Genomic DNA, 24,008 nt, shown 5'->3' with positions numbered 1-24,008 from the left:
GGAATGAGCATGTGATGTAACACAGCCAGTGAGATGCTAGGGGAAGACTACCAGAAGCGTCTCTATTTTCTTCCTCATTAACAGAAAACATGCAGAGAGAAGCAGACCTCCTCGCCTGCGGATACTGTCATGTGAGAAGATGACACTTGGAGCTGCTGCCAATCAGCAGACCAGGAAAGGCGACATCACACGCCAGCAGCCTCACTGCTGAAGGAGGGACAGCATCTGGGATCCTGATGACATCACTGAACCTTCTAAACAACCCTGGTTCCTGTTGCTGTAGCCACTGTTGCTTAGGTCTCCTATTATTATTTGCAGCTAAAAGCATTCTGACAAATTTCTTAAGGTCTACAGCAGACCTCCTCCTTCCTATAGTACTAGAAAGGCTTTCAGAAGCGTGCCTGAGCTAGGTAGTCACCTTGTTCCCAACCATTCCTACAGCATCCTTTTTGCACCAACAAAATGAAACTCATAGATCCTGCAAAGTTCACCGGCACATCTTAGTGTTTGCATTGCTGTCCTTTCTACCAAATGTAATCTTGAAAGATGTTCTGCCCACCAAACACTGTCCTTCTGCCTCCTTTCCTGGCAAACTTCTACTCGCTCTGCATGCTTACCTGACATCCTACCCACTTTTAAAACACTCCCTTCCTCACCATGCACTTAAAGAATCTGGGACATATTAAATATCAATAAAAAATACATAAAGACAGTTACAAAGTCCTAGTGGGCTCTGGGACACAAGAGCACAGAATAAAGTCAAGTCAATCATAAAAGTGGTGATGACTGTAACGAGCTCCTGGAGGCCAGGAACTGTGCTTTTGACCTGTTTGCATTCTGGAAAGTCAGAGTGGTGCTTAGTACCTAAAACACTAGATAGTCATCTGTCAAGTGGGTGAATTCACAGATAAGAATGTTTTCTTTGATAATCCTGTTTTAAAAAACATACAGACAGTAACCAGGGACAACTCTATTCTGTTATGAGCACCTTGAAGGCCAAAACTCTGTCTATTCCATCTTTGTATTTCCTACAACAGATGTTCTATCCTTGATCGAGGTCTACTAAGTTTAAGGTGCCCTCATACAGTTCAGACTGAACAGCACGTTAGGGGTCACATCTAGGCAAAACAGTCGTCTTTTGTTTTTTGTTTTTTTTATGTGAAGTATTTCTGTGCTTTTATTGCAATTTGCTGAGTCCTGAGTTGTGCTATTTGAGTATTTATTATGACAATCCTTTAACTAATGGCAACAAAGAATCTTTTCCTAAGAAAATTAGAGTTTCAAGACAAGTATCCCCCCCAAAAAGAAGAAATCATCTCACTCTCATGAAGTCAACATATCGCATTCTGTCTGCACTTATGAGGAATGAAACTGGCAACCGAGTGAGACCTTGTTGGTATAATGATGCAAAAAGTAACCAGTGCTTCTCAACAAGGCACTGCTTTTCTGACTTCTGCGCTATCACTAGGTATTTTAAAAAACAATCTCTTATTAGTATGCTGCACACTGGCCCAGTTGTGCAGTTCTAATTGTTGGCCATTTGTTTATAGCACCAGGAAGGCACTGCCGAGTTCCGTTTTAAAGACAGTAACATTTTTAGTGAGATTAATCACTATGCAATAACTAGCGTTCATTTACCCAATGTAATCCATTCGCTATAAAAACTAAAGATCCAGTTCTATACCAAGGCCAATTTGTTATAATGTTAGAGGAAATGTACAACAAAGTTAAAAAACGTTTTCCTTATTTACACAAAGATATAATATGGGATTTCAGGGGCTATGATTAAATAAATGAATTTCTTTTCAGACAGTATTGTCTCAGATTTTAAATTACCTACAATTAACTTCTTAATTAATTCTGAATACTAGACCATTAAGAGAAACTTAATTAAAAAATAAAAACATACATGAAATTTACACACTGGCTTTTTTTTTTTTCCTGCTCTTTCATTATCAAAAGTTCCTCAGTCTTACTTCCTTATCTATGGTAGGACCAACAAGAGTAACTTATTACCTGAAATCTGTCCCAGATCGCTATTTTGAGAGGGAGTATTTGGTATCTTTCCTTCTCTGTAGTCCACAATCAGCTGGTAAATGCTATATATAAAATAATGTGATAAATAAATATTACTACTTGAATACTAATATGAAATATAATTACCAAATGTATTAAATTCTTAGATTATTTCAGATAATATTAGAGATATCAAAACTTCAATTGTCCCATATACGTCAAATTTGTACAATCTACAAACATTTAAAATTAGCATGTGTAATTAAAGAAGAAAAAAATTAAAGTGAAGTAGTCAGGAACTGAGTGTAGTACAGCTCAGTAAGTTATCTAGAGTGAGCCTGACATATGGAAAGTGTCTCAAACTCAGAAGACCCAGCTCTATAACCAACAGCTATTTGTTCCTGGAAAAGCTGCTTCTCTTCAGCCCAAAGTCTTCCTTTATACAACTGGGATCTTACTGTCTTCTTAGGCAGTTGGTTATTAATACTCATAAGAGTATTATGAAGATTTAATGAGATAATGTACCCCCCCCAGATGCTCAGAGAAAGCGTGGAAGAATGGAAAAATTTGTTCTTGATCTTTAATGCTGGAACTATTTGAGAATCCCAAATAAAACCCACTGTGTGTTTTTTTCACAGGTGTAATATTTAAATGTGGCAGTTTTCAGGACAATGTTACAAATTATGGTGATTAGCTGTTCTTCGTGGTTTATACTTCAGGGCACCTCAGCTACTATATAATTTGTAGCTAAATTTATTTATAAATATATGACCTCATACAAGCATATGTATGAGATCTAAACAAGCTGTCACGCTGGTTTACGTGTCGATCACCATGAAGACCACGGAAACTGGATCAGCACAGGCGTCCCGGGAGCAGAGGTCAATCATGACCCGACTGCAAGACCAGTTTCTTTTTCCTTTTCTTCTTTTAAAATTTTAGTAAAGGTCTTTAGAGAGCAACGTCCAGACCCGAGACTCAGCTGCCAAGGAGATCCTGTTAAAACCAGTTTTAGTACCAACACTGCAGCAACAGAATCAAGGGAAACAAGAGAATGATTAGAATGCCCTCGCCCTGCCCCAATGCCTTGTGGGAGAGGACTGTCACTGTGATCTTAGGGAATCCCTCAGGCTCTTGGAAAATTCAAAAGGAGGATTATAGAAGAAAGTCCCCAAAGGAACATACAGGATTTTCTGCTCAACTAAACATTTCAAGACCTAAAGAATTAGTTAGAAAAATCAGGTATGTCACATTATTTGTACCCCCATGCACAGGGGTTACACTGGAATGAAATGGAGAACAATAGGATCCCTAAGGATAAAGGTCTTACAAAGCCTGAGATAAAGAACCCTGTGCCCACTGCTCCATCTCACTAGTCTGGCCTTTTGCTGGTTTCCAGCTGATGATGTGGAGTGTCTCACTGCCATCCCCAAAGTGCCTGCTCCCAACTACGAACTCTCACCTGTCACATAACAAGTAACATTTAGGTCATTTCCAACCTCAGTTAAGAGATACTTGCCATTTTAATGTAAACACTTACTGTTCAAACCCATTAGAATAAGCATATTGTTCAGCAGACCATCCGCGTGAATCTTGAGAATAGGGACTAACACCTTCCTGAAGAAGTAGCTTGACTATGTCCGGGGAGTCATGAAATACAGCAAGGATGAGCGCTGATCTAAAAGGAAAAAGAGAGAACTTCACCCTTAGGAACTTAGTTAGCTTCACTTAAACAGTTAACTTGATCTATTTTACCAAGTTAATATCCTGCCCACCCCTGGAGAACTGACCATTTACATGCTCAAGTGCTCATCTCTGCAAATTACTTCCAAGGCCAAAATGGAGGGACAAAAAAGAAGCCTCCTGTCCTACTTGGGTAGCACACAGTAGAAGTTGCTAATTTAAAGTCCTCTGATGGACAGGAAAGGATGCTGAGGTCACTTGTCTGAAGTAGGTAAAGATTTAAACAAAGGATTCCCCATTTCTTCCCTAGTCTGAAATATAATACTTTAAAATCAGCTAGAGGTCACGTAAGGAGAAGCTGTCTGCAGGCTGAAAACAGTAATATGAATAAAAATGGCAGTAAAACTAGTCACGGCTGCAGTTAACACGCTGAGAAGCACGTGCCCGGCACTAACCTGAATAGTCTACGTATGGTCTTTCTCAGGCACAGCCGCCCTGGAAGGATGTACGACGACCCTCCTTTACGTGTCAGGATACATATTTGTTGATAAGTCATGTCCCCCAGGCAACACACCTGACCAGCAGGAGAGCTGGGAATTCAACCTCGTCTGACTCTAAACCCCGGCTCTTTCCTCTTTATCACCCACCAATGACTTGTCTTCTTTAAAGGGAATGTTTATTCAATAATTAGAGCTATTTTTCTTCCTCCTACCATTATCAATTAAAAATAAGAACTTTAAAATGTACTAGAAATGAAAAAGGATAAAAACTGATGAACCCACAGTATCTGGTAATAGTTACTCACTGAGTGATACTCACTTAGTGATAACCTAATAACATCAGTATCCTTCAAAGAAAGTAATTTAAAGCAGAGTCATCCAAAAGACAAAACAAACTCCTTTTTGTTTAATATGCATCTTTTAAGACAAAAATATATGCCAGGAAGTGGTTAAAAAATTATAAAAGAATGAAGAAATTCTACACTGTCTCATAAGCAAAATTAAAATTAAAGTCCGTACTAATAAAAGTAAAATGAAATCCCTGAACTGTTGTAAGATCACATGACCAAGAAAATCAGGTTGCAAATGACATCAGTCACTATTACAAAGGAAGATGAATCCTGCTGCATACTGTTCTTTGTGACACCCACGCAGAATATTTGCTCTTCTACCTAACTGATGATGTGTTGATTCTAAGTTAATCCTCTTCTTCTTAAGTTAATCTTTCTGATTGGCTGTTATTACTCTAGAACAACATTAAGGTTTAAAAAAAAACAGAGAGAACCAACTACTGTACCTTTGCACGTTGTCGACTGCATGTACATTTGCCCCGTTCTCTATCAAAAATCTGACCATTTCCTTTTTGTTCTCCTTGACAGCGAGTAAAAATGGTGTCAAATTACTCTGTAAAACAGCAAAAACAGTTGATAATGTACAAAATTACATATAATTTTCAAAACTGAATTTAAAAACTTAAGTCTCTGAACTTAAACATATACTATAAAGTAAATAACAAGCAGCCCCTTCCTCTTTGCCCCTCTATGCTCCTTCCCTTTAAAAGGCTCCTCCTTGATCTCTTCGAAAGTTTACCTGTAAAGTCATTCTCTGAAACTCACTTAAGACATTCGCTGGTTCCAAGAACCTTTGCTTCTATCGCAGTGTCTATCAGGCATTCTGTAGTTACCTTACTGCTCAACGACTACTTCTGACCCTCTAAACACTGCTCCAGAGAGAACCATTTAGCTACTGAGTCAAACATTTTTAAGGAGCCATGCTGAGTAGAAAGATACCATATTGTCTGCAACATGCATAGCCTATCCAATTATAGCTATGACTAATCTCATAAAGCTTGCAGACATTCCAATGAGAATATGATTATTTGCATGTAAAGAAAAAGGTTTCCTTAAACCAACTTATAAATTCTAATTTGAAAAAGTCCATCCCACTCTTAAGGGATTATTATAAAATATGAAATAGACTATAAATTAATATAGAGTGTCTTTAAAATCTTGAAATATTTATCAAAATATATTATACAACAGGAATTGTAAATTCAAATGCTTACAGAAGCAATGTAGGTGACCTGAGTAACTGAAGGTCCCAGGTGAGGACAGCAAACCGGAGAACACATGTCCCACCGAGAAGGGACCCCCTCTGCAGGGCAGTCTGCTAAGAGCCTCGGCTCAAGGGGGACCAGATTTGATTCTTCAGGAGAAGTTCTGAAATGCAGATTTCTGCACGAGTCTGCTAAATTTTCAATGTTGACTCAATGTGTGGGGACAAACAACATATCCAGGGCCAAGTTTAGTCTATAGCCCACTTGTGTTTTTATGTTTGTTGTGTTTCCAAACAGTTCGGTATAAATCAAGTATTTGTATGTAAAACTTTGCCTTTCTTTAGTATCATATGTCTTACACACAAAAACACTGGGCCCCAACATGTAATAAAAATTGTGATTAAGACTCATAATACCCAGTTTAAGAATTTTTCCAATGCTACTAAAACTACAATTTATCTGTGTCAAATTCTCCCTGATTGTTGATCAAATGTATAATTAAGATTAAGGATTAAGAGGCATAAACTATCAGGCATAAAATAAGCTACAAGGATGTATTGTACATCATGGGGAATAGAGCCAATAGTTTATAATAACTATAAGTGGAGCATATAGTTAAATTTGTGAATCACTAAACTGTATACCTGTAACATATAATATAGTACATCGACTATACCTCAATTAAAAACATAAGATATTGTAAAATAAATACATTTTAAAAAGCTTATAATACCCCCTTCAAGAATTTTTCCATTGCCTACTAAAACTACAATCTACCTGTATCTAATTCTGCCTGATTGTTAATCAAATGGATAATTATTTCAGAAGCTGGCCAAAACTAAATTATTAAAACAATTCCAATTTGTTACTAATGTCATGGGTTTTGATGTTTAAAACTACCATCTTGCATGGTGTATTTATATATAATTGAATACGACTCATCCATAAAAAAGAATGAAACAATGCCATTTGCAGCAACATGGAAGGACCTAGAGATTCTCATACTGAGTGAGGTCAGTCAGAAAGTGGAAGGCAAATCCCATAGGGTATCACTTGATATGTGGACTCTAAAATACGATACAAATGAACTTATTTACAAAACCGAAGTTGACTCACAGACATAGAAAACAAACTGATGGTTACCAAAATGGGAAGGGGGTGGTGGAGGAATAAATTAGAAGTTTTGGACTAGCAGATACAAACTACTATATATAAAATAGATGAACAAAAAGGTCCTACTGTATATACTACAGGGAACTATTCTCAAGATCCTGTAGCAAACCATAAAGGAAAAGAATATGAAATATATAAGCATGGAAGACCCCAAGGTGTACATGGAGGGCCATGTGGCCACCAGCACAAGCGAATGACCCTGCCGGATGTCAAACATGACCTGAACTCACTTGCCCAATTTCTAGGACCTGGGATCCTGGGGTGCTCAGGGCCTGTGGCTTGCTGCCTCCCCCACCAAGGTGCAGACACCCATCTCCCCCTACTGGGTACTGTGTTCCTTCCTCCTCCCACCCATCCCCAGTAGCACGCCTGCCCCTGCAGGCAGCCAGGCCTTCACATCACTCCACTCACAGCAAGCCTTCATCTTCTGTAGGCACTGAGCCTGCGACCCACTCCCAGGCACCTCCTAAGGGGAAGTTTTTCCTTCTGGGGTAGAAGTGTGGCTGGGAGACAGAGATCTGCCCTTTCTGTGGGCACTACCTCTAGCCCCTGGCCTTGGCTTTGGAGTTGTTTCCATGATAACAGGGCCTGATGTATTGCATTCAGTATACATATTACTATAAATAAAACACTTGTAGCTAGAAAAGACCCTGTATTTCAAATATCTTGTAAATAAAGTTAATTGAGCTATACCTTGTTTATCGCCTCGATATTTGCATGATGGCGGAGCAGCTGTGTTGCAATTGACACACTCTCTTCCAAGATGGCATAATGGAGAGCAGTGTTTTGACCGCCGTCCTCAAGATTTGGGTTAGCACCGTGTTCCAGCAGGATACCGGCACATCCCCTGTTCAGGGATTGTACAGCCTGTTGGTATCATGCCAAGAAACAGACTGTAAGTGCCAGGCATTCCAAGTTAACATTCCCCAAGTTCCATCAGTTTGTTATGTTTAAAACAGATAAGTTAATTTTTATTCTAAGTAATTAAATCGAATCCATCTCACGTGGACACTGTTGGCAGCTACATACCCTGATGAGAGCTGTCGTCCTTTCCTTGTCACGAGCATTCAGATCACAGTTGAACTGGATAAGGAGAGCCACCACTCCTGGACAGCCGCTGATGCAGGCCAAGTGTAGCGGAGTCCTGCGAACATGAGAGAACTTTTTAGGGAATAGAGCACACTACTTCAAAGATACAATTATTCATGTAATTGGAAACATTCAACAGCATGCTATTCCTACCCCTTTAAAACTAACATTTAGTCTTCTTATCTTAGTTCTTCCTATGGAGAAAGAACAATATTTATTAGCTCTTATTACTCACCACTTTAATGGAAGAACAACCTGTTTGAATAGAAAGGGCATGCCGTTGAGATTCAGCTCAACTTGGGTCTGACTTCTACGTTAACACTGTCACTCATTAGCTCTCACTTAGCCTGTCTGTGCCTCCGTGTCCTCATCAACAAGATGGGCATGAAGTGATAGTTATCTTACAGGACGCCACTGTGAAGCTTAAATGAAAAGCTATGCAGAGTGTCTGGCAGTTTCTTGCCCAAAATAACAGCTCAATCATTGTTAGGTAATATTATAATTGTTACCGTTACTATTTCACAAAGACAACATTTCAATTAAGTAAAATGAGAGTATATCTACTTTGCTGCTGCAAGGATGAGAGACAACCCTGTACTTCAATGATTCTAACATGTTCATTTTCTCACACTTCAACATCTCTGACATGGGAAGGCAATTTAAAATTCATGTTTACAACCATAGTTGGCAGCTCCTCCCAGGTCCGCCCCCCCCCCCGTCCTGCCACTGTTACCTGCCGTTCTTGTCTCTGCTGTCTACGGCATTTTTCTTACGTGACAGCAACTTCCGCAATGTTTCATCATAGCCTGAACATGCAGCTCTGTGGAGCTTTGGTAGCTCACGCTTATCGGTGATGTACGAAGGCTCAGGTCTCTCAAGATTCCTGAGGCCCACCCAGCTCGTGAACTTAATCACTTTCTTCATGACCCTGCCTTTCGCCCTCCGACACCACGCCCTTCCCGCTTGGCTTCTTGCCACCTCCCAATCTCAGCGCTAGCGCTATGGAAAAGCCACAGAGATCGCGCTGCCACACCTTGGCTGCGAAGCTCAGAGGCTTGGAATGTTTGGTCCGGAACACTCGTAGCCTAGCAACAGACCTGACCCTCAACTGCCCCTCAACTGTCCCTCCAGAGCCAGTGACACTGCACGTGGGCACGGAGGCCCGGAGGCCCAGTGTGCCCCGTGTGCACGTGGGAGCCTAAGCCATTTCAAATCTCTGCAATGGCTTGTGGGCCATTTTAGATTCTTTTCAAATGTCAGTGCTAGGTGGCTGAGCGTTTGGGGACATTTCCAGAAGTGAGGCTTGCCCCTGAGAAAGCCGTGTTTGTATGTGACAGTGGTTAGAGTAGTGTGGAACTACAGGATGCTGAAAGGCTCGTTCCCCAGAGAGCTCCCCACCAAAAACCTCTCCATCTCCTTATCCCTCACTGTATTCCTTTCCGCATCCCTCTGGGCCCCAGCCACTCTCCATGGACTTTAGCAGATGCAAACAGCAGGAAGCTGTTTTCATGGTTTCAGAGACTGTGGCAATATGCATCATTAAGTACAAACTTGAGAAACCAACACACGCTCTCCAGATGAAATGAAAATGTGTTTCTGCATGTCTGCTGCCCCTACTCTGTGGCTCAGCCTTATGTTACGTGCTTTCTTCACTTTTATTTTATTTTTTGCTTTTATTTCCACCAATTAAATCTTTAATCAATCCAAGATTTATTTAGGAGCATGGTACAACATTTGAGGATTTTTAACCATATAACTACAAAAGCACCACGTCAGTGATTCAGCGAGTCCACGCTGCTGGCTGACCGCTTGCAGGAGGGGTGGAAGGCAGAGCAGGCCTCTTCTTCCTGCCTAGCTCCATCCTTCCTCCCTGTGCTGGCTAATTATGGTTTCTGGCCCTGCCTTGATCAAAACTGCAGGGGTGCAGCAGCTCCTCCTGAGTGGCCGATACTCCTGGGAGCTCGTCTTGAGTGGACAGGACCTGGCAAGTGTTTTAAAGCTGACTCTCTCAGGGGCACTTCTGTGCCCACACCTACAGCTGCGGGCAGGAGGGGATCATTCAATTATCATGAGCAATTATTAATGACTCCATATCATTTTAAATTTCATGATCAGAGTACATAAAGAGACCTTTGGAGGTAATCCAGTACAGCACCGTCTGAAAAGTGTGTTTTTTCTAAATATACTCGAGTGAGGGAATTCAAACTTTCCTGAGGAGTCCTGTGATCTCACAGGACATTCACACACACAGACAAAACACCCATGACACGTGGGCTCGGGGAGATGATGCAGGCTTGGGGAGATGTTGTAGCCTTCGGGAGATGTGGGCTTGGATAGATGATGCGGGCTTGGGACATGATGTCGGCTCGGGGAGATGACGTGGGCTTGCGGAGATAACATGGGCTTCGGAGACTATGAGGACTTGTGAAGATGATGTGTGATTGGGGAGATGATGCTGGTTCGGGGAGATAACAGGCTCGGGGAGATGACGTGGGGTTGGGGAGATGATGTGGGTTTGGGGAGATGTGGGCTCAGGTACATGACCGGGCTAGGGGAGATGATACGGACTCGGGGAGTTGTGGGCTCAGAGAGATGTCTCAGGCCAGGGGAGGTGACACGGTCTCAGGGAGATGACATGGCCTCGCGGACATTATGCGGGCTTGGGGACATGATGTGAGCTTGGGGAGACGTGGGCTTTTGGAGATGATGTGGGCTTGGTGAGCTGTGTTCTCAGAAAGATGACGCCGGCTCGGGAAGATGATGGTGACTTGTGGAGATGACATGGACTTGGGGAGATGTGGCTTTGGAGAGATGATGCGGGCTTGGGGAGGTGAATAAATTTTTAAACTCTGTTCTTTTATATTTTGCTCTTCATACGGAAGAGCCACAGGACCTAAACTGTTAAAAATCTTTAGCTAACTGATCCCAAAACAGCAGCTTTTGCTTCTTTCTCATCAAGGTAAATCTCTGTACATCTCTTGAGTGCTGACGATATGACAGCTGTGTTTAGGTACTGGGGATAAAAGGTGAAAAGGACTGGTTATTGTCCTTGAGGAAGTTTTATTTTTTCTCTGGACTGAGAACCCTAAGTAGACGGTTCCAATGCAATGTATTAAAGTACAAGGAGGTATCAAGAAGGTACAGCTTCAAGGACTTGAAACCTACACAGTCGGCAAGTGGCTGTGCTGGAAAGATTTGTTTTCCAGGTTTTATCAGAAATATTTTCACACCATTTCAGTGTTAAAAATCTGTCATCCCTGCCAACATCAGCTGCACAATGGAAATGTGTGAACTACCACAAAAGGGGATTTGAAAACCAATTCAAGGGGAAAAAAATAACACTGTTTCTTTTATCACCGTCCTCACAGTCGTCTCCCACCTCAGTGTAAGAGGTATGTACACATTCTGTTGAATGGCGAATGATGTGGACTGAGGTAAAGAAAAGCCTTCAAATTTCTGTTGTAGACTCAAGATCTAATTTGTCCAGACTTGAAGTCTGCCTTAGCACAGAGCCTTTAAGGGGAAAATGTAAAGTGAAAAAGCTTTGACTACCCTTAGAAGAAACAGTGTAGCAAATAGGGAACTTGAGAGAACCAAAACAACAGTTCGTCTACTCAACAGGATATTTCCTGTTTTCTGGGGCTGTAAAGGTAAAAGAACACAGGTCAAAACCTCCTAAAAGCAGACAGAAATTCTCAGTTTCTCAATGCTTAGAGAAACAAAAAGTTGCTTTAAGCACACTGTCAAGTTTTTCTTTCAGTATTCGTCAAATTTTGAAAATATACAGGGTTTTAGCCTGGAGATTTGGCTCTGAAGCACAGAACTAGAGTCACAACAGTATTTCATTCCGAAGAAAAAGAGGACTCTCCAGGCTGTAAACCAGATGTGTGGGAGAGCCATACCCTTGAAACAAAGATGAGCCAGAGACAGACTGTGTAACTTAAATCCAAACTCAGCTTCAACCCATCCTCCGTAGTAACACAGCCTTCTTAGAAGGACACCAGTCACTGGACTGGGGACCTCCCTCTATTTCAGTATGACCTCAGTAATTACTAACACCTGCAAAGATCCTATTTCCAAGTGCGGTCACATACTGAGATTCCAGGTAGACATGAATTTGGAGGACAACTCTTCACCCCATTCCAGTTGGTATGCCCCAAAGAAAGGGATTCTGCTTCTATTCTCGAATAAAGAAAATTCAGAAAGTCATCATCATACTACTGGCAAGACCATTCAGGAAGACAGACACCACTCCAAATATTTAAAACAGAATTGATTTAATAACATTGGTTACAGTGGCACTTGGATGGTTGCAGCAGTCAAACCGGGGATGAGGAGGTAACCCAGATGTTAGCACAGAAGCAGCCCCTCTCACTCCTGCGTGTGAGCAGAGGGAAGTGATGTTATCAGAGTCCAGGGATGCCAGCCACCCAGCAGCAGCTAAAGCAACAGTGAGCCTGCCAGGCACAATGCGGACCCCTGAGGGGACAGAGCAGCTGGCAGGGGTGGATCACGGTGGGCAAGGGGAGAGAGCAGACGGGGGGACTCTCACTTTTCCTTCCCACTGCCCTCTGACTCCCCACCCAGCCTCCATTGGCCAGGCACAGCTGGAAGCCAACATCACCTGGGAAAATCAGCCTGAGAATGCTGACATCTCTGCCAAGCAAGAGAGAGGCTGGGAACTGATCGGTGGGCAAACTGGCCATGGCCAGCCCAGAAAAATGGAGGGAGGTTAAAAAAAAATCCTCAGATGCTACTAATTGGGATATAAGCTTGAAATTAAATGTCTTAAGGAGGTAGGCATAGCCTCAATTGCGTCCACTCTGTTCAGTCTCCTCACTGACAGAAAATGTTGCTTTATTCTTAATTTTTGGAAAACAGACAATATAATAAAACAGTTAATGGACTTAGGAAAATTCTTTAAAAATCTCAGTAAATTTTTAAAATGTGTGCAGTCTCATGTGATACATATGATATTGACCTAAAATTCTAAATACCTGTTTTCTAATTTCACCTCTTCTCTGGGCTTGTTTTGAGCTTATATAGAAGCGGTATTCTGTCAAAGAAACCACATTAAGAAAGGAAATAACTAAAAGTCTCCTTTTTCTTTCCTCTTTCCTCCCCATTAGAATTAAGAAAAGTAACAAAAGTGAGAGTCTACAGCCTCCTTGAAAAAAAATCCCCCTACACATTCTGATTCCAACTTTCTAAGCCATTATACAGCATTGCAAAGCATTCTGATTCTGCTATTAAAGTACAGAAAAAAATGGTTTCACCATGCACTGATTTAGTAAAAAGAATGGAAATGATATCAACATTGATATTTTGTGAATTGTCTATGAGACGAATACAGCTCAGTATGTCCACTAAGAAAGAGCTGGGGGGAGGGGTAGGAAGAATGAAAGAAGGGAAAAAAGAGCTTTGAAAAAAAGTATCAAATTCAAAGCTATTAAAAACCATTCCATTTCGAGCAGATGCCAACCCGCACTCCCTGCCCAGACTCTGTATTTTCATTGTTAATGATACAGAAATAAATGAAGACCAGTCTATCTCAATAAGGATATAAATCCCATGAGGACAAAGCATGTTCAACGATTCTCCAGCATACAGAGTAATGCTCAGAGCATATGCTAGATAAAAATGACAGATCAGATGAATAAATGGCAGCTTCCCTGAACACAACAGCCAGAATGCACCGCTTATTCCTCTGCAATCCCACAAAATCTAGCCTCTGTCAATGGTGTGAACCCCATCAGTGTGCCTGGTACATAGTACCCTGTGCCCTGTATTGTCCTCCCCTGCCCCCCATCGAGTACTTGAATACAGAGAATGGCTAATTTTTTTTGTTCATGGTAATAGCTCATGCTGTCCTCGAAACACGTCTCTGATTGTTTCATGTATGTCCATCTCATCTCTAAATCGGATTGCCCTCATTTCTGTCCTCCCTTATTTTATAGTGTGGCCTCAGGTGGGTCAGAGCTGCTTTGAACCGGAGCCTGCTGTCTGGAAAAGAGATGGTTGGATCAGATGATCCAAAGCCCCTTCTAATTCCAACAGGCTATGATTATCTTAGGGCCTGAAGGTAAAAGACTAAGAAGGCCAACAGGGTCCAGGTTTCCAAATGACTTCCAGTTTGGTGCATTCCATTAATTTGTAAAGTCAGTTGTTATGTGCTGCCGGTAACGCTGATTTATATTCCGAGCAGTGGGGAAGTTTCCACGTAAAACACAAGAAGTTCAGCATGGCAATGAAGCATCCATCCTTTGATGACAATCTGACCTGAAAAACAGGACAACAAAACCAAAGAACTGCTAGGGGTAAAATGTGTTGATCTTTCATTTCTTAGGGCAGAGACACTACTGAGGAGCTCCCCACCAAACATTAATAAAATCCTTTAATGCAGAGGCACTTTGTTACAGTCTCCACAAATGATGCAGTCCCAACACCAAAGGAAAATGCATTTGTATCAGATGTAGAATTTCCAAGACTTCTGTGTTTAAGTTTTTCTTTAAACAGCTACCTAATATTAATTTTTTATGTCTTCAGTGGGTGTTTACTGACTACCTGCTGTCCAGCTGTGGACTCTGCACTAGGAGCTAGGTGAGTCTGAGCAAGTTATTCCACTTAACTTGTGCCTGAGTCTCTTCATCAGTTGAAAGGGGATAATGTTAGTGCCCGATTCACAGAGTTGTTGTTTGGATTAAATGAAGTAACAGGGACAAAACCCTAGAACAGAGACTAACACATAGTTAGCAACATTTAAGTGACTTTTGTTGCTAATGGTGTTACTGCTGTTGTTCTTTTACTGTTACTTTCCCATGCAAGGCACTCAGCTAAATGTGTTGGAGAGCTTTTAAAAAGATATCACAGGGGGGGAGGGGAATGACTAAGCAGAGCACAGAGGATTTTCTGGGCAGTAAAAATATCCTATGATATTCTAATGGTAGATACATGCCATTATATATTTGTCCAAACTCAAAGACAGTACAACACCAAGAACGATTCCTAATGCAAACTGCAGACTTGGTGTGATTGTGATGTTTGGATGCAGGTGCAGCAATGGTAACAAATGCAGCCTTCTGCTGGGGGAATGTTACCAATAAGGGAAGCTGTGGTGGAGGGGGAGGAAGGAGCACACCAAATATCTCTGTCCCTTCCCCCCAGTTTTGCAGTAATCCTAAAAGTGCTCAAAAAATTGTCTTGAAGCACACATCATAATATCGATGTCTCACCCCTCAAAAAAGTCTGAAGTCACAGAAGTGACAAATGACACTATTAAATGGTAAAAGTAATAATGCCATGAGAGAGAAAAAGATAAGATGCTATGAACATTTAGAAAAAGAATTATTTGCATAAGTTTCCATTCTAGCCCTTTCCACACAATGTGATTTTTTTTTTAAAAAAACATGCTTTCTGTCCCTCCTACCCATCCCTAGTGGACTGAAAGTCACTTGGAAGATAAATGTATGGCTAATTCATCTTTCACTCACTTTGCCTTGCAAACAACATGATGTAAAGGAAATTTTCAATAAATCTTGATTTAACAGGAGTAAACATCACTAAGCTCAGGTTCAGATACTTATCATTTGACTGTGATCTGGGCATCCACATAGAGATGTCTGGAAAGAAGTGAGAAATAGCAATTAAAGTTTCTTAAGTAAAGGAAGGGCCTTTCACGGAGTCCTATACTTCAAGAAAATACTATAGTTGTCTGCAGGATTATCAAAAAGGCAAGAGGTCACTTAAATTTTCCAGTGTTATTCCAGTGTCAAGAAATTTAATCCAACATATTTTCAATTTTCCCTGAGTTTTAGATCTTTAATAAGATTCATAAAAGTTTTTTTTTTAAACCTACTTCAAGTTCATTATTGGGGTGGTACCACTTGGCTCATTATTAAAATAAAATAATGTTTGGACACTTGAAATGTGAGGCCATTTAGCAGATACTGAATTTTATGACTTCTTAGATAATACTCATGATGTAGATACTCTCAGAAAGAAGGACCTTGGCTAAGAAAATTTTATTACAGATTCTGTGACTGGTTTCCTATCCATCTAATCCTCTCCGTGAGGATTTGACTAAAATCTAGAACCTTTGGAAAGTAATTTAGGGCAACAGTTCCCAGTTACACAGAAAACAGAAATAATATATCAGCCCCCTCCAACGTGCAGGCACTGCAGAAGCTGTAGTTCAGGTAAAACATTCTCTCTAAATGCTATCTTGCCACACCACCTCCCCAAATTGAGATATTTGCAAAGTACTTTCCTATAATGCAAGGCAGTTATTTACTTCCTTTATTTCCTTCTTCTCCAGAAGCTCAGAGTAATTAAAATGGTATTTCCTATTTATTTCTGAAAAGACCTTGAGACATTTGTTTCTGGCCATTTGGGAATTAATACTCTGAATCCATTATGACAAACTACAACATAAAAGAAACACACAGTTGATAAAGCACAAAAAGTTTATTTTTTGAATTGCATTGCTAATCCAAAAAGGAAATGTGGAAAAATCCCCAAAAGTAAGAAGTACTGATGACGATGATAAGCTAAATGAAGAGCGATAAAGAGAGTAGAACCTAACCACGGAAAGGAAAATGGAAGTGAAACCATTAAGCAGCGAATTGGCATGTATATATAACACACACCTCTTACTTAACTGAGTAATAAACTGAATTCAATTCCAGCTGCAGCCAGTCCCCCCAAGTACTTTGGGAAGTTAGTTTACAATAGTTCCTTGCTCCAAGTACTGCACTTGTACATTTTCTTCCCATTTTGTTGAACAGGAGACAGCTGTTCCTAGGATTCCCCTTTAATTAAAGGAAATTACTTCCTTTCAACACTTGAGACAGTAAGTTTTATTTTGTGGATTTGGGATCCTGAAAAATACCAAATACTTAGTAAAACTGGGGGACTGTAGGTTATTCACAAACATGAACTCTGTGGCTGCTGGCATTCCAGGGATCCTATCCCAATCAACCCTATTCAGAATTAAAAATCACAGCAAACCCCAAGCCTGCCTGCCAGCCTGAACCGGGTGACAGCTGAAACACTCCTTTCTGTGCAGCAGAAAGGTGGCAAACGGCGGCGGCTGAGCCAGAGAAACTGCACTCTGCCCCCAGGCTGAGGGGCCAGGGACGCACCTGCCAGCCAGCAGCGACTCAAGAAAGCGAAAGGACTTCGGAACAGCGATGAGAGAAGAAGGGCTCACCCAGGCAAACTCCGCGACTCGCAAGCGCACCCCGCCCCCCCGCCGTCCCGCCACCCGGAGGCGGGGAGCCCGCCCGCAGAAAGTGAAACCGAGGAAACGCCGCGTCGGAGGCGGGGGGGCGACATCAGCCCGCCGACGTCCGGAGACGTCCTTCCGGGATAAGCGGGGGAGGCGGGGCGGAGGCGGGCTTGGGACTGGCTGAGGCTCCGGTGGGTGGGTGGGTTCAGACTAAGGGGACTTGCGGGTCAGCGTTGGGCTCAGTGGGCTCGAACGAAGGACTCTCGGGCAGGGACTCAGCGCGGCGCCTCCTGCCGGGTAGCAGGGCGGCCGGTCGCGGCTTCCCGGCCAGCCAGTGCCCTCCCCTCGCGGTCCCAGTCGGCTTCTCCTCGGATCCCCGCGGCCAGCGCCGCGGTGCGGGCCCCGCGTAGAGGCACCTGCTGCTGAGGGACCCCGCGGCCCGCGAAGGTGCTCGTGATGGGGCTGATCTTCGCCAAACCGTGGAGCTTCTTCTGTAACCAAGGTAAGAAGGATGGAGCTGCCTAACGGCTGGCACCGGAGGAAGTGGGTCTGGCCGCCGAAGGGGACAGCTCGGGAGGCAGGGCTCTCTGTGGACACTAGCGTTCTGAGATGCAGAGAAGTGAGTGAGTTAGTCAAGAGGGTAGGGTAAGAACTCAGTATTTTAGGCTGGGAGTAGATGCTGCAGAGACGTGATGACGGGGAGAAATGGAGAGTAAGAAAAGGGGCATTTGGTCTCCCAAGAGCCAAACCAAGAATTTGGGGATTTTAGGGAAGGAAAGCGGAAAGCACCTAATGCTACCTGGAGGCACTTGCAGGGCCTTTTTCGTCTCTCGTTAAGCATCCTAAGTGTCCTGCCTGAGGATAAATGTCTGCCCCCAAACCTATCAACTTTTTAAAACTAGTGCTGCTTTGTTTTCTGCCCTGCTCTTGAAGCCCGTGCGCCTTCACGTTCTGTTGTTTCGCCTGCTCACCAGGACTCGGGAATATGTTGTCCTGTAGAGATTCACGGGGTTCCTGGAAATCTTCATTGCAAACAGATTATTCCTCTCTTCAGTGCTGGAAAACTGAATGCTTTTGCTTCCATGTACTATGTTGCTGGTCCGTAACTAGTCTAGAAGTGGTTCTGAGACATCTAAAACTTGCAAGTCCAAAGGGCCGAGAAGTTGTAAAACCTGTTGTGAGTCAGAGTGACTCAGATGTGATGCCTTCTGAAGAGAGAAAATTTACCCACAGAAAAAGGGCCAGCAATAGGTAAAGTTTTAGGCATTCTTTTAACAGAATGTTTTCTCAGTAATTGAAGCCAGTTTAAAAACTCAACTAGTTTCATTTTGCATTTAATGCCCAGGCCTAAAGAAAGGCAGTCTTTTATGGCCAATTTGTTACTGCTAATATGGTGTGGTTTTTTTTCCTGGACTTAATAAGTCATGAAGAGAATGAAATGGCTTTAGCTCACTTGTGCCGTAGATTGATAAGAATACTAAAATAGCCTTTTTTCAAGGTTACTAAAGATAGATACATACACATATACATTGCCTACCTTCCTTCCCTGACCACTCTTACCACCCCGACACTCAGTCTCTGTCTTTACCATTTTTCTGAGTAACAGTTATCCCTGTCATCATATAAGCTTATTTGTTTACTTGTCTTTTTCTTTCAATCAAAACTCACTGAGGCATGAACTTTGTCTTACTAACTGTTGTAGTCCCAATATAAAAAAACTTTCAATTTTTTGTTTTGTTTCTCAACATAAAAATTTTATGTTGAAGTAACACAGACATTCTTTTAAAAATGTTATATAATTTTAAAGTCTGAAAGTGATGTATATTAGTCAAATGTCTTTAATGCCTTAGCCTTTTTTCCCTAGTATATAATTTGATATTTCTGGATAATGTGCATATATGGAAATTTTAAACAGTATAATTTGTCTTTTTTAAAAAAATGATGAAATATCAACATATAATATTTTACTTATTTCAGGTGTACTAATTATTTATTATAGCAGAACAGAAAATACTTTGGCCCTTTTCCCTTATCACCCCTATATAGTGTTTTGGCTTAATCCACACTCTGTCTTTTCATTATTGTCACTATAAAGTTTAGTTACTGCTGTGCTGCAGTGTTCCCCTTTTTCCTACACCTTTTTTCCCCTAGAGTAACTAATATTTCATTGCCTTAGTTTTCTTTGTATGTTTGGTTAAGTCATTTCATGCTATACAGAAGCTCTCCTCCAAGTTTGTCCACACACCTCTCTGCCCGGTCAGTGTTTCATCCTGCTCCAAGTTGGACCTGTGTCCCTCTCCATGCCTGGTGCACAGCTGTTCTGGACATGTCCTTGCTATCATTCTAGGAGTTTCCCTTTCTTTTCTGTTTTATGAGAACTTATGTTTTTCTTGCTTTGCTCTTTGATGAAGCACATGCTTCAGACATTTGCTGCAAAGGTTTCCAAAGTGATCATTTTTCTGCAGTTTAAAATACTGAAAATGTTTTGGTCTGTCTTCCCTTTTGATTTATAATTGGGCTAGACACAGAATTCTGAGTTGGGAAAATGTTTCTTTCAGAAGTTTGAAGATGTTGTCGTTGTCCTCCAGCTCCTAGTATTGTTGTTAACACCAGTATTTTGCGATTTTTTTCTTAGGCTTTCTACTAGATTTTAGAATCTTTCATTTATCCTTGGCATTTTTAAATTTGAAAGAATTGTGCCATGTTAGGTAATTTTTTGATTCATTGTGCTAGGCTTTCTGCACCTTTTTAACACATAGTTGCATTTTTTTCCATTCTAGGAATTTTTTTTTTTACTGTTTAGAATTTCTACTTTCCTGGGAATCTTGTTGGTCATATGCTAGTAAATTGATTATCAGATATTCTTTTCCATTTTACTTTCACTTTTTAAAAAAAAATATGTTTCTGGGATATTTCCTTTGTCTTCCAAATCTTTTGAATATTTGGTTCAGCTATCTTATTTTTAGTTTATAAATGCTTTTTCTTATTTGCTGTTTTTTAAAATTCTTGTGGTATTGCTTCATAATGCTATGTCTTTTAAGTGTCTTAAGTTTTTTTTTTCCCTTCTGTTTCTATTTTTATATTAGCTCTTCACTGGAAACTTTCCTGATAGATCTATTGGAAATAATTCTGTTGCATGAATATACTATGGCTTGTTTCTTCGTTTGCATCATAATAGGTTGTAGTAAGTGAAACTGTTATATTTTCCAAAGTGATTATACCATTTCTGTACTTCGACCAGCAACATTTGACATTTCTAGTTATTCCACATCTCTACTGACATGTGGTGTTGCCAGTAACCTAATGTCAGTCAGCCTGCTGGGTGTGCAGTGGTACCTCACTTTGATTTCACTTTGCATTTCTTTGATGACTTTTGGGTGTTAAACACTTCTTCATGTGCTAATTGGCCATTTGTGTACCTTCTTTTGCAGCATGTTCAAATCCTTTCCCCATTTTTTTGTTTTGGGGTTTTTTGTTTGTTTTTTGGTCAAAAAACCATTTATATTTATATATTCTGGAATTGAGTCTTTTATAAGCTACATTTTGTGAATATCCCCCTTTTCCTCTACCATGGCTTCCCTATTCAGTGTCTTTTTTTTTTTTTTTTCCATATTCATTGTTTTAATGGGGATTTTTGCCAATGGAGTTTTTTGTTTGTTTGTTTGTTTTAACATTTTTGAATGAAAATTTTTTATTTTGGTGAAGCTTTAGCTTTTATGCTTAGGCCCATGAGCCATCTAAAATTATTTTGGGGGTTATGTGGGTAGGTGTTGTGATTTATTAATTTTTTAGAAGAATATCTGCTTGTCCCAGTATAATTTACTGAAGATTTTTCTTTCCCTGTGGATTACTTTGGAGTCTGTTGAAACTCAAATGATTTAAAAAAATTTTTTTATTTAAGTATAGTCAGCTTATAATGTTTTATCCATTTCTGGTGTACAGCATAATGTTCTAGTTATACGTATACATACATATATTCCTTCTTATTTTTTTCCTTATAGATTATTACAAGATATTGAATATAGTTCCCTGTGCTTTTAAGTAGAAACTTGTGTGTGTATTTTATATGTTGTAGACAGTATTCTCAAATCTGGAACTCTCAATTTATCCCTTCCCACCCACATCCTGCCCTGGTAACCATAAGTTTGTTTTCTCTGAGTCAGTTTCTGTTTTGTAAATGAGTTCATTTGTGTCTTTGATTTTTATCTCTAGACTTTGTCTTCTCCTGCAATGACTTCAGGTACATTTTGGAAGTAGTTTCTCCCCATTTTGTGTTGTTAATCTTTTCAAAGAAGAGATTTTTCCCTCTATTGTCTTTTCCTAATTCTTGTTATTTACTTCCTTCTACTTACTTTTGGTTTACTTTACTCCCCTCTTCCCTTCTTCTTAAGGATTGGGTGTATGGCATTGTTTTTGCTTATTTTTCCTTTCATCTGTAAACATCTTAAAGCTGTAACTGTTCTGTTAATTACTGCTTCCGCTTTACTCCACAGGTTTTAACATGTTATATTTCATTTAGTTTGAAACATGAAAAAATTTGATTTCTTCCTTGACCTATGGTATCTTTACAAGTATTGTTATAGTTTCCAAATATTTGTTTTCGTGATGCAGGGAAAAACGTATGGGGGGTGTGAGGAGGGTCCTCGGTTGAGCCCTTGGGACCTGCCTGGCCAGGACTGGATTCTTGGCTTCAAGCAGGAAAGAATTAAAGAGCGAGCCACAGTTGAGTAAAGGTAGATTTGTTTAGAGAGATACATACTGCAAAAAGTGTAGGCTGTTCACCGAGAGAAAGGCCACAAGGTGTGTGGGTTGCGTGCTTTGGTTAAAGTAAGAGTAGGTACGCACTCCCTAGACAGTGCGGGCCGTCTCTGAAGAGGAGGGAGCCAGAGGGGGCAATGAGGTGCCATGTGGCCAGTTTTTATGTGCTCCTTAGCTTCATAAGTTCACTGGTGGGAGGACCATCCTAACTACCCTGGGGAATGGGCTGGGATTCCTGGGAATTTGGCCACTGCCCACTCTTTGACCTTTTACAATTAGCCTTGGAGCTGTCTTGGTGCCTGTGGGTGTGTTATTCATGTTATTCATGTTAATATATTACAGTGAGGATATAATGAAGCTCAAGGTCTACTCGAAGCCAAACCTTCCACTATCTTGAGCCTCAAGGCCTAATGGGAATTGAACTTATGCCATTCTGGTGTTAATTGCTGTCATTCCTTGAATGGCTGTGCCCTGCCCTCTTCCCTCCTGTCTCAGTCAGAAGCAGACTCTGTAAGCTGTCCTTTTTTTTTTTTCCAAATTTATTGGGACTTTTATAGTTCATCAAAATAGTCTGTTTGGTATATGTACCATTTGCACTTGAACGTGTATTCTGTATGCAATGTTCTATGCATGTTTCTTTAAGGTGTTAATTTTCTTTATATATTTTATATCTTAATGTGTATCTCTTCTAGAGAGCGTATTTTGGGATCTTGTTTATTTTATCTAGGGTGAAATTCTCTTTTAATTGAAATGTTGACCCAATTTATTGATATGGTTGGATTTATGATATGATTAGATGTTAAGGTATGTTGTTGTATCATTTGTTTTCTGTTTTTTCCCATCTCTGTTTTGTTTTGTTATTACTCTATTCCTCTTTTCCCACTTTCTTGTGGGTTAACTATGATTTCTTTAGAAGAATTCTATTTTAATTTATTTTTTGCCTTTTTTAAAAATTCCATTTTGCATAATTTTGATGGTCCTTCTAGGCAACATACATTCTTAACTTTTTGCAGCCTAAGGCAACTAAGGGTTAGTAATCTAATGCTTGGAAGTTTTAAGAATCTTTAAACTGTATATGGAGTTGTACTCTCCCCTCCTCTAGTCCTTTATACAGGTTATGTGTTTGTATTGTGTCTACGTGTGTTGTAAGTTGCAGAATACAGTGTTATAATTTTTGCCATAGACAATCACGTTCTTTAAAGAGAGTAAATTTTTCTTATATTTACCCACATTACTATTTTTCATGTTTTGAATTTCCATTTTGTATAATTGCCCTTCAAGCTGAAAAACTACCATTTTTATAGTGTGGTTTTATCTGAAAATATAAATGTCCAAAGTGACCACATGAGAACTTGTCTGTGAATTATGGCCCCTTTTTTTGACTGATGCGTATGGACACTTTAGGGTAGGAATATCAGCTAATACTTGATGAGGTGTATAATCAGAATTTTGACATTCTTCAGAGGTTAACAAGAGCAGCAGGGTTCTGCTGTGAATTGTGTCAGATCATTCACCACAAATCAGCTGATTGTGTGAAGGTTTATGTGACTTCCTTACATACCCTGTTGAGGTTCACTGGTAGCTTTTTAAGCATTCTGCCCTGGGGAGGAGGAATCTTCAAAATATTCTGTATAGAGAGGTTCAAATCTAGAAAAGAAGATATCTGGACTGTTCTAAGGAGGTTTCAGAACATCTCCCACTTAACAGACTAATTAGACAGGCATTAAAACTCCTTAAGAAAGAATTGGCTTGTTTTTAGTGCATAGCAGCAGAACGGAGAAGGGAACTGAAGAGATGTTTTGTTTTTATTTTCTTTTGTAATTGCTTATTTATCCATAAATTAATGGAAGGTGTGAAAACTGGTTGAAACTACGTGCCTTGTTATTGACAGGGAAAACTTCAGTTTTATGCTTTCAGTTGCATTTTTTTTTTTTTTTTTTTAGTGAAAAAAAAATTTTGGTACCTGTAAGTGGGGAAAACATCCAGGTGTTTGGATTTAAAAACTTGA

General features: G+C 40.5%; 3 protein-coding genes and 1 long non-coding RNA gene across 9 annotated transcripts in view; 2 read left to right on the top strand and 2 right to left on the bottom strand.

Moving 5' to 3' along the window:
• The window catches only part of LOC141578726 (uncharacterized), an 89,610-nt gene extending 87,623 nt beyond the window's left edge, over positions 1–1,987 (top strand). Inside the window, exon 4 of the long non-coding RNA XR_012509386.1 lies at positions 85–1,987. This is a non-coding gene — a long non-coding RNA (uncharacterized LOC141578726). The remainder of the gene's footprint in view (positions 1–84) is intronic.
• Positions 1–2,439, bottom strand: part of LOC141578720 (ankyrin repeat domain-containing protein 26-like) — a 45,176-nt gene extending 42,737 nt beyond the window's left edge. For all 6 annotated transcript variants that reach the window (XM_074371084.1, XM_074371086.1, XM_074371085.1 and 3 more), the window contains exon 1: positions 2,017–2,439. The gene's annotated coding sequence lies outside the window, so the exon portion shown is untranslated. The remainder of the gene's footprint in view (positions 1–2,016) is intronic.
• A 143-nt stretch (positions 2,440–2,582) lies between these two features.
• LOC141578722 (uncharacterized) lies at positions 2,583–9,094 on the bottom strand. Its single transcript, XM_074371178.1, has 5 exons — positions 8,750–9,094; positions 7,957–8,071; positions 7,621–7,794; positions 4,996–5,102; positions 2,583–3,694 (listed from the first exon to the last, which is right to left on the bottom strand). The coding sequence occupies exons 1-5, from the start codon at positions 8,938–8,940 to the stop codon at positions 3,553–3,555; spliced, it is 729 nt and encodes a 242-aa protein (XP_074227279.1). The 5' UTR covers positions 8,941–9,094; the 3' UTR covers positions 2,583–3,552.
• An 8,279-nt stretch (positions 9,095–17,373) lies between these two features.
• Positions 17,374–24,008, top strand: part of LOC105072622 (uncharacterized) — a 166,551-nt gene continuing 159,916 nt past the window's right edge. Inside the window, 1 exon segment of the mRNA XM_074371187.1 lies at positions 17,374–17,744. Coding sequence (XP_074227288.1) covers positions 17,699–17,744 — 46 coding nt within the window. The 5' untranslated portion in view covers positions 17,374–17,698.

This window comes from Camelus bactrianus, chromosome 9 (genome assembly GCF_048773025.1).
Source record: "Camelus bactrianus isolate YW-2024 breed Bactrian camel chromosome 9, ASM4877302v1, whole genome shotgun sequence".
Taxonomy (NCBI): domain Eukaryota; kingdom Metazoa; phylum Chordata; class Mammalia; order Artiodactyla; family Camelidae; genus Camelus; species Camelus bactrianus.
The sequence above is the reverse complement of the archived record's forward strand: the minus strand, read 5'-3'. Positions and strand labels throughout refer to the sequence as shown.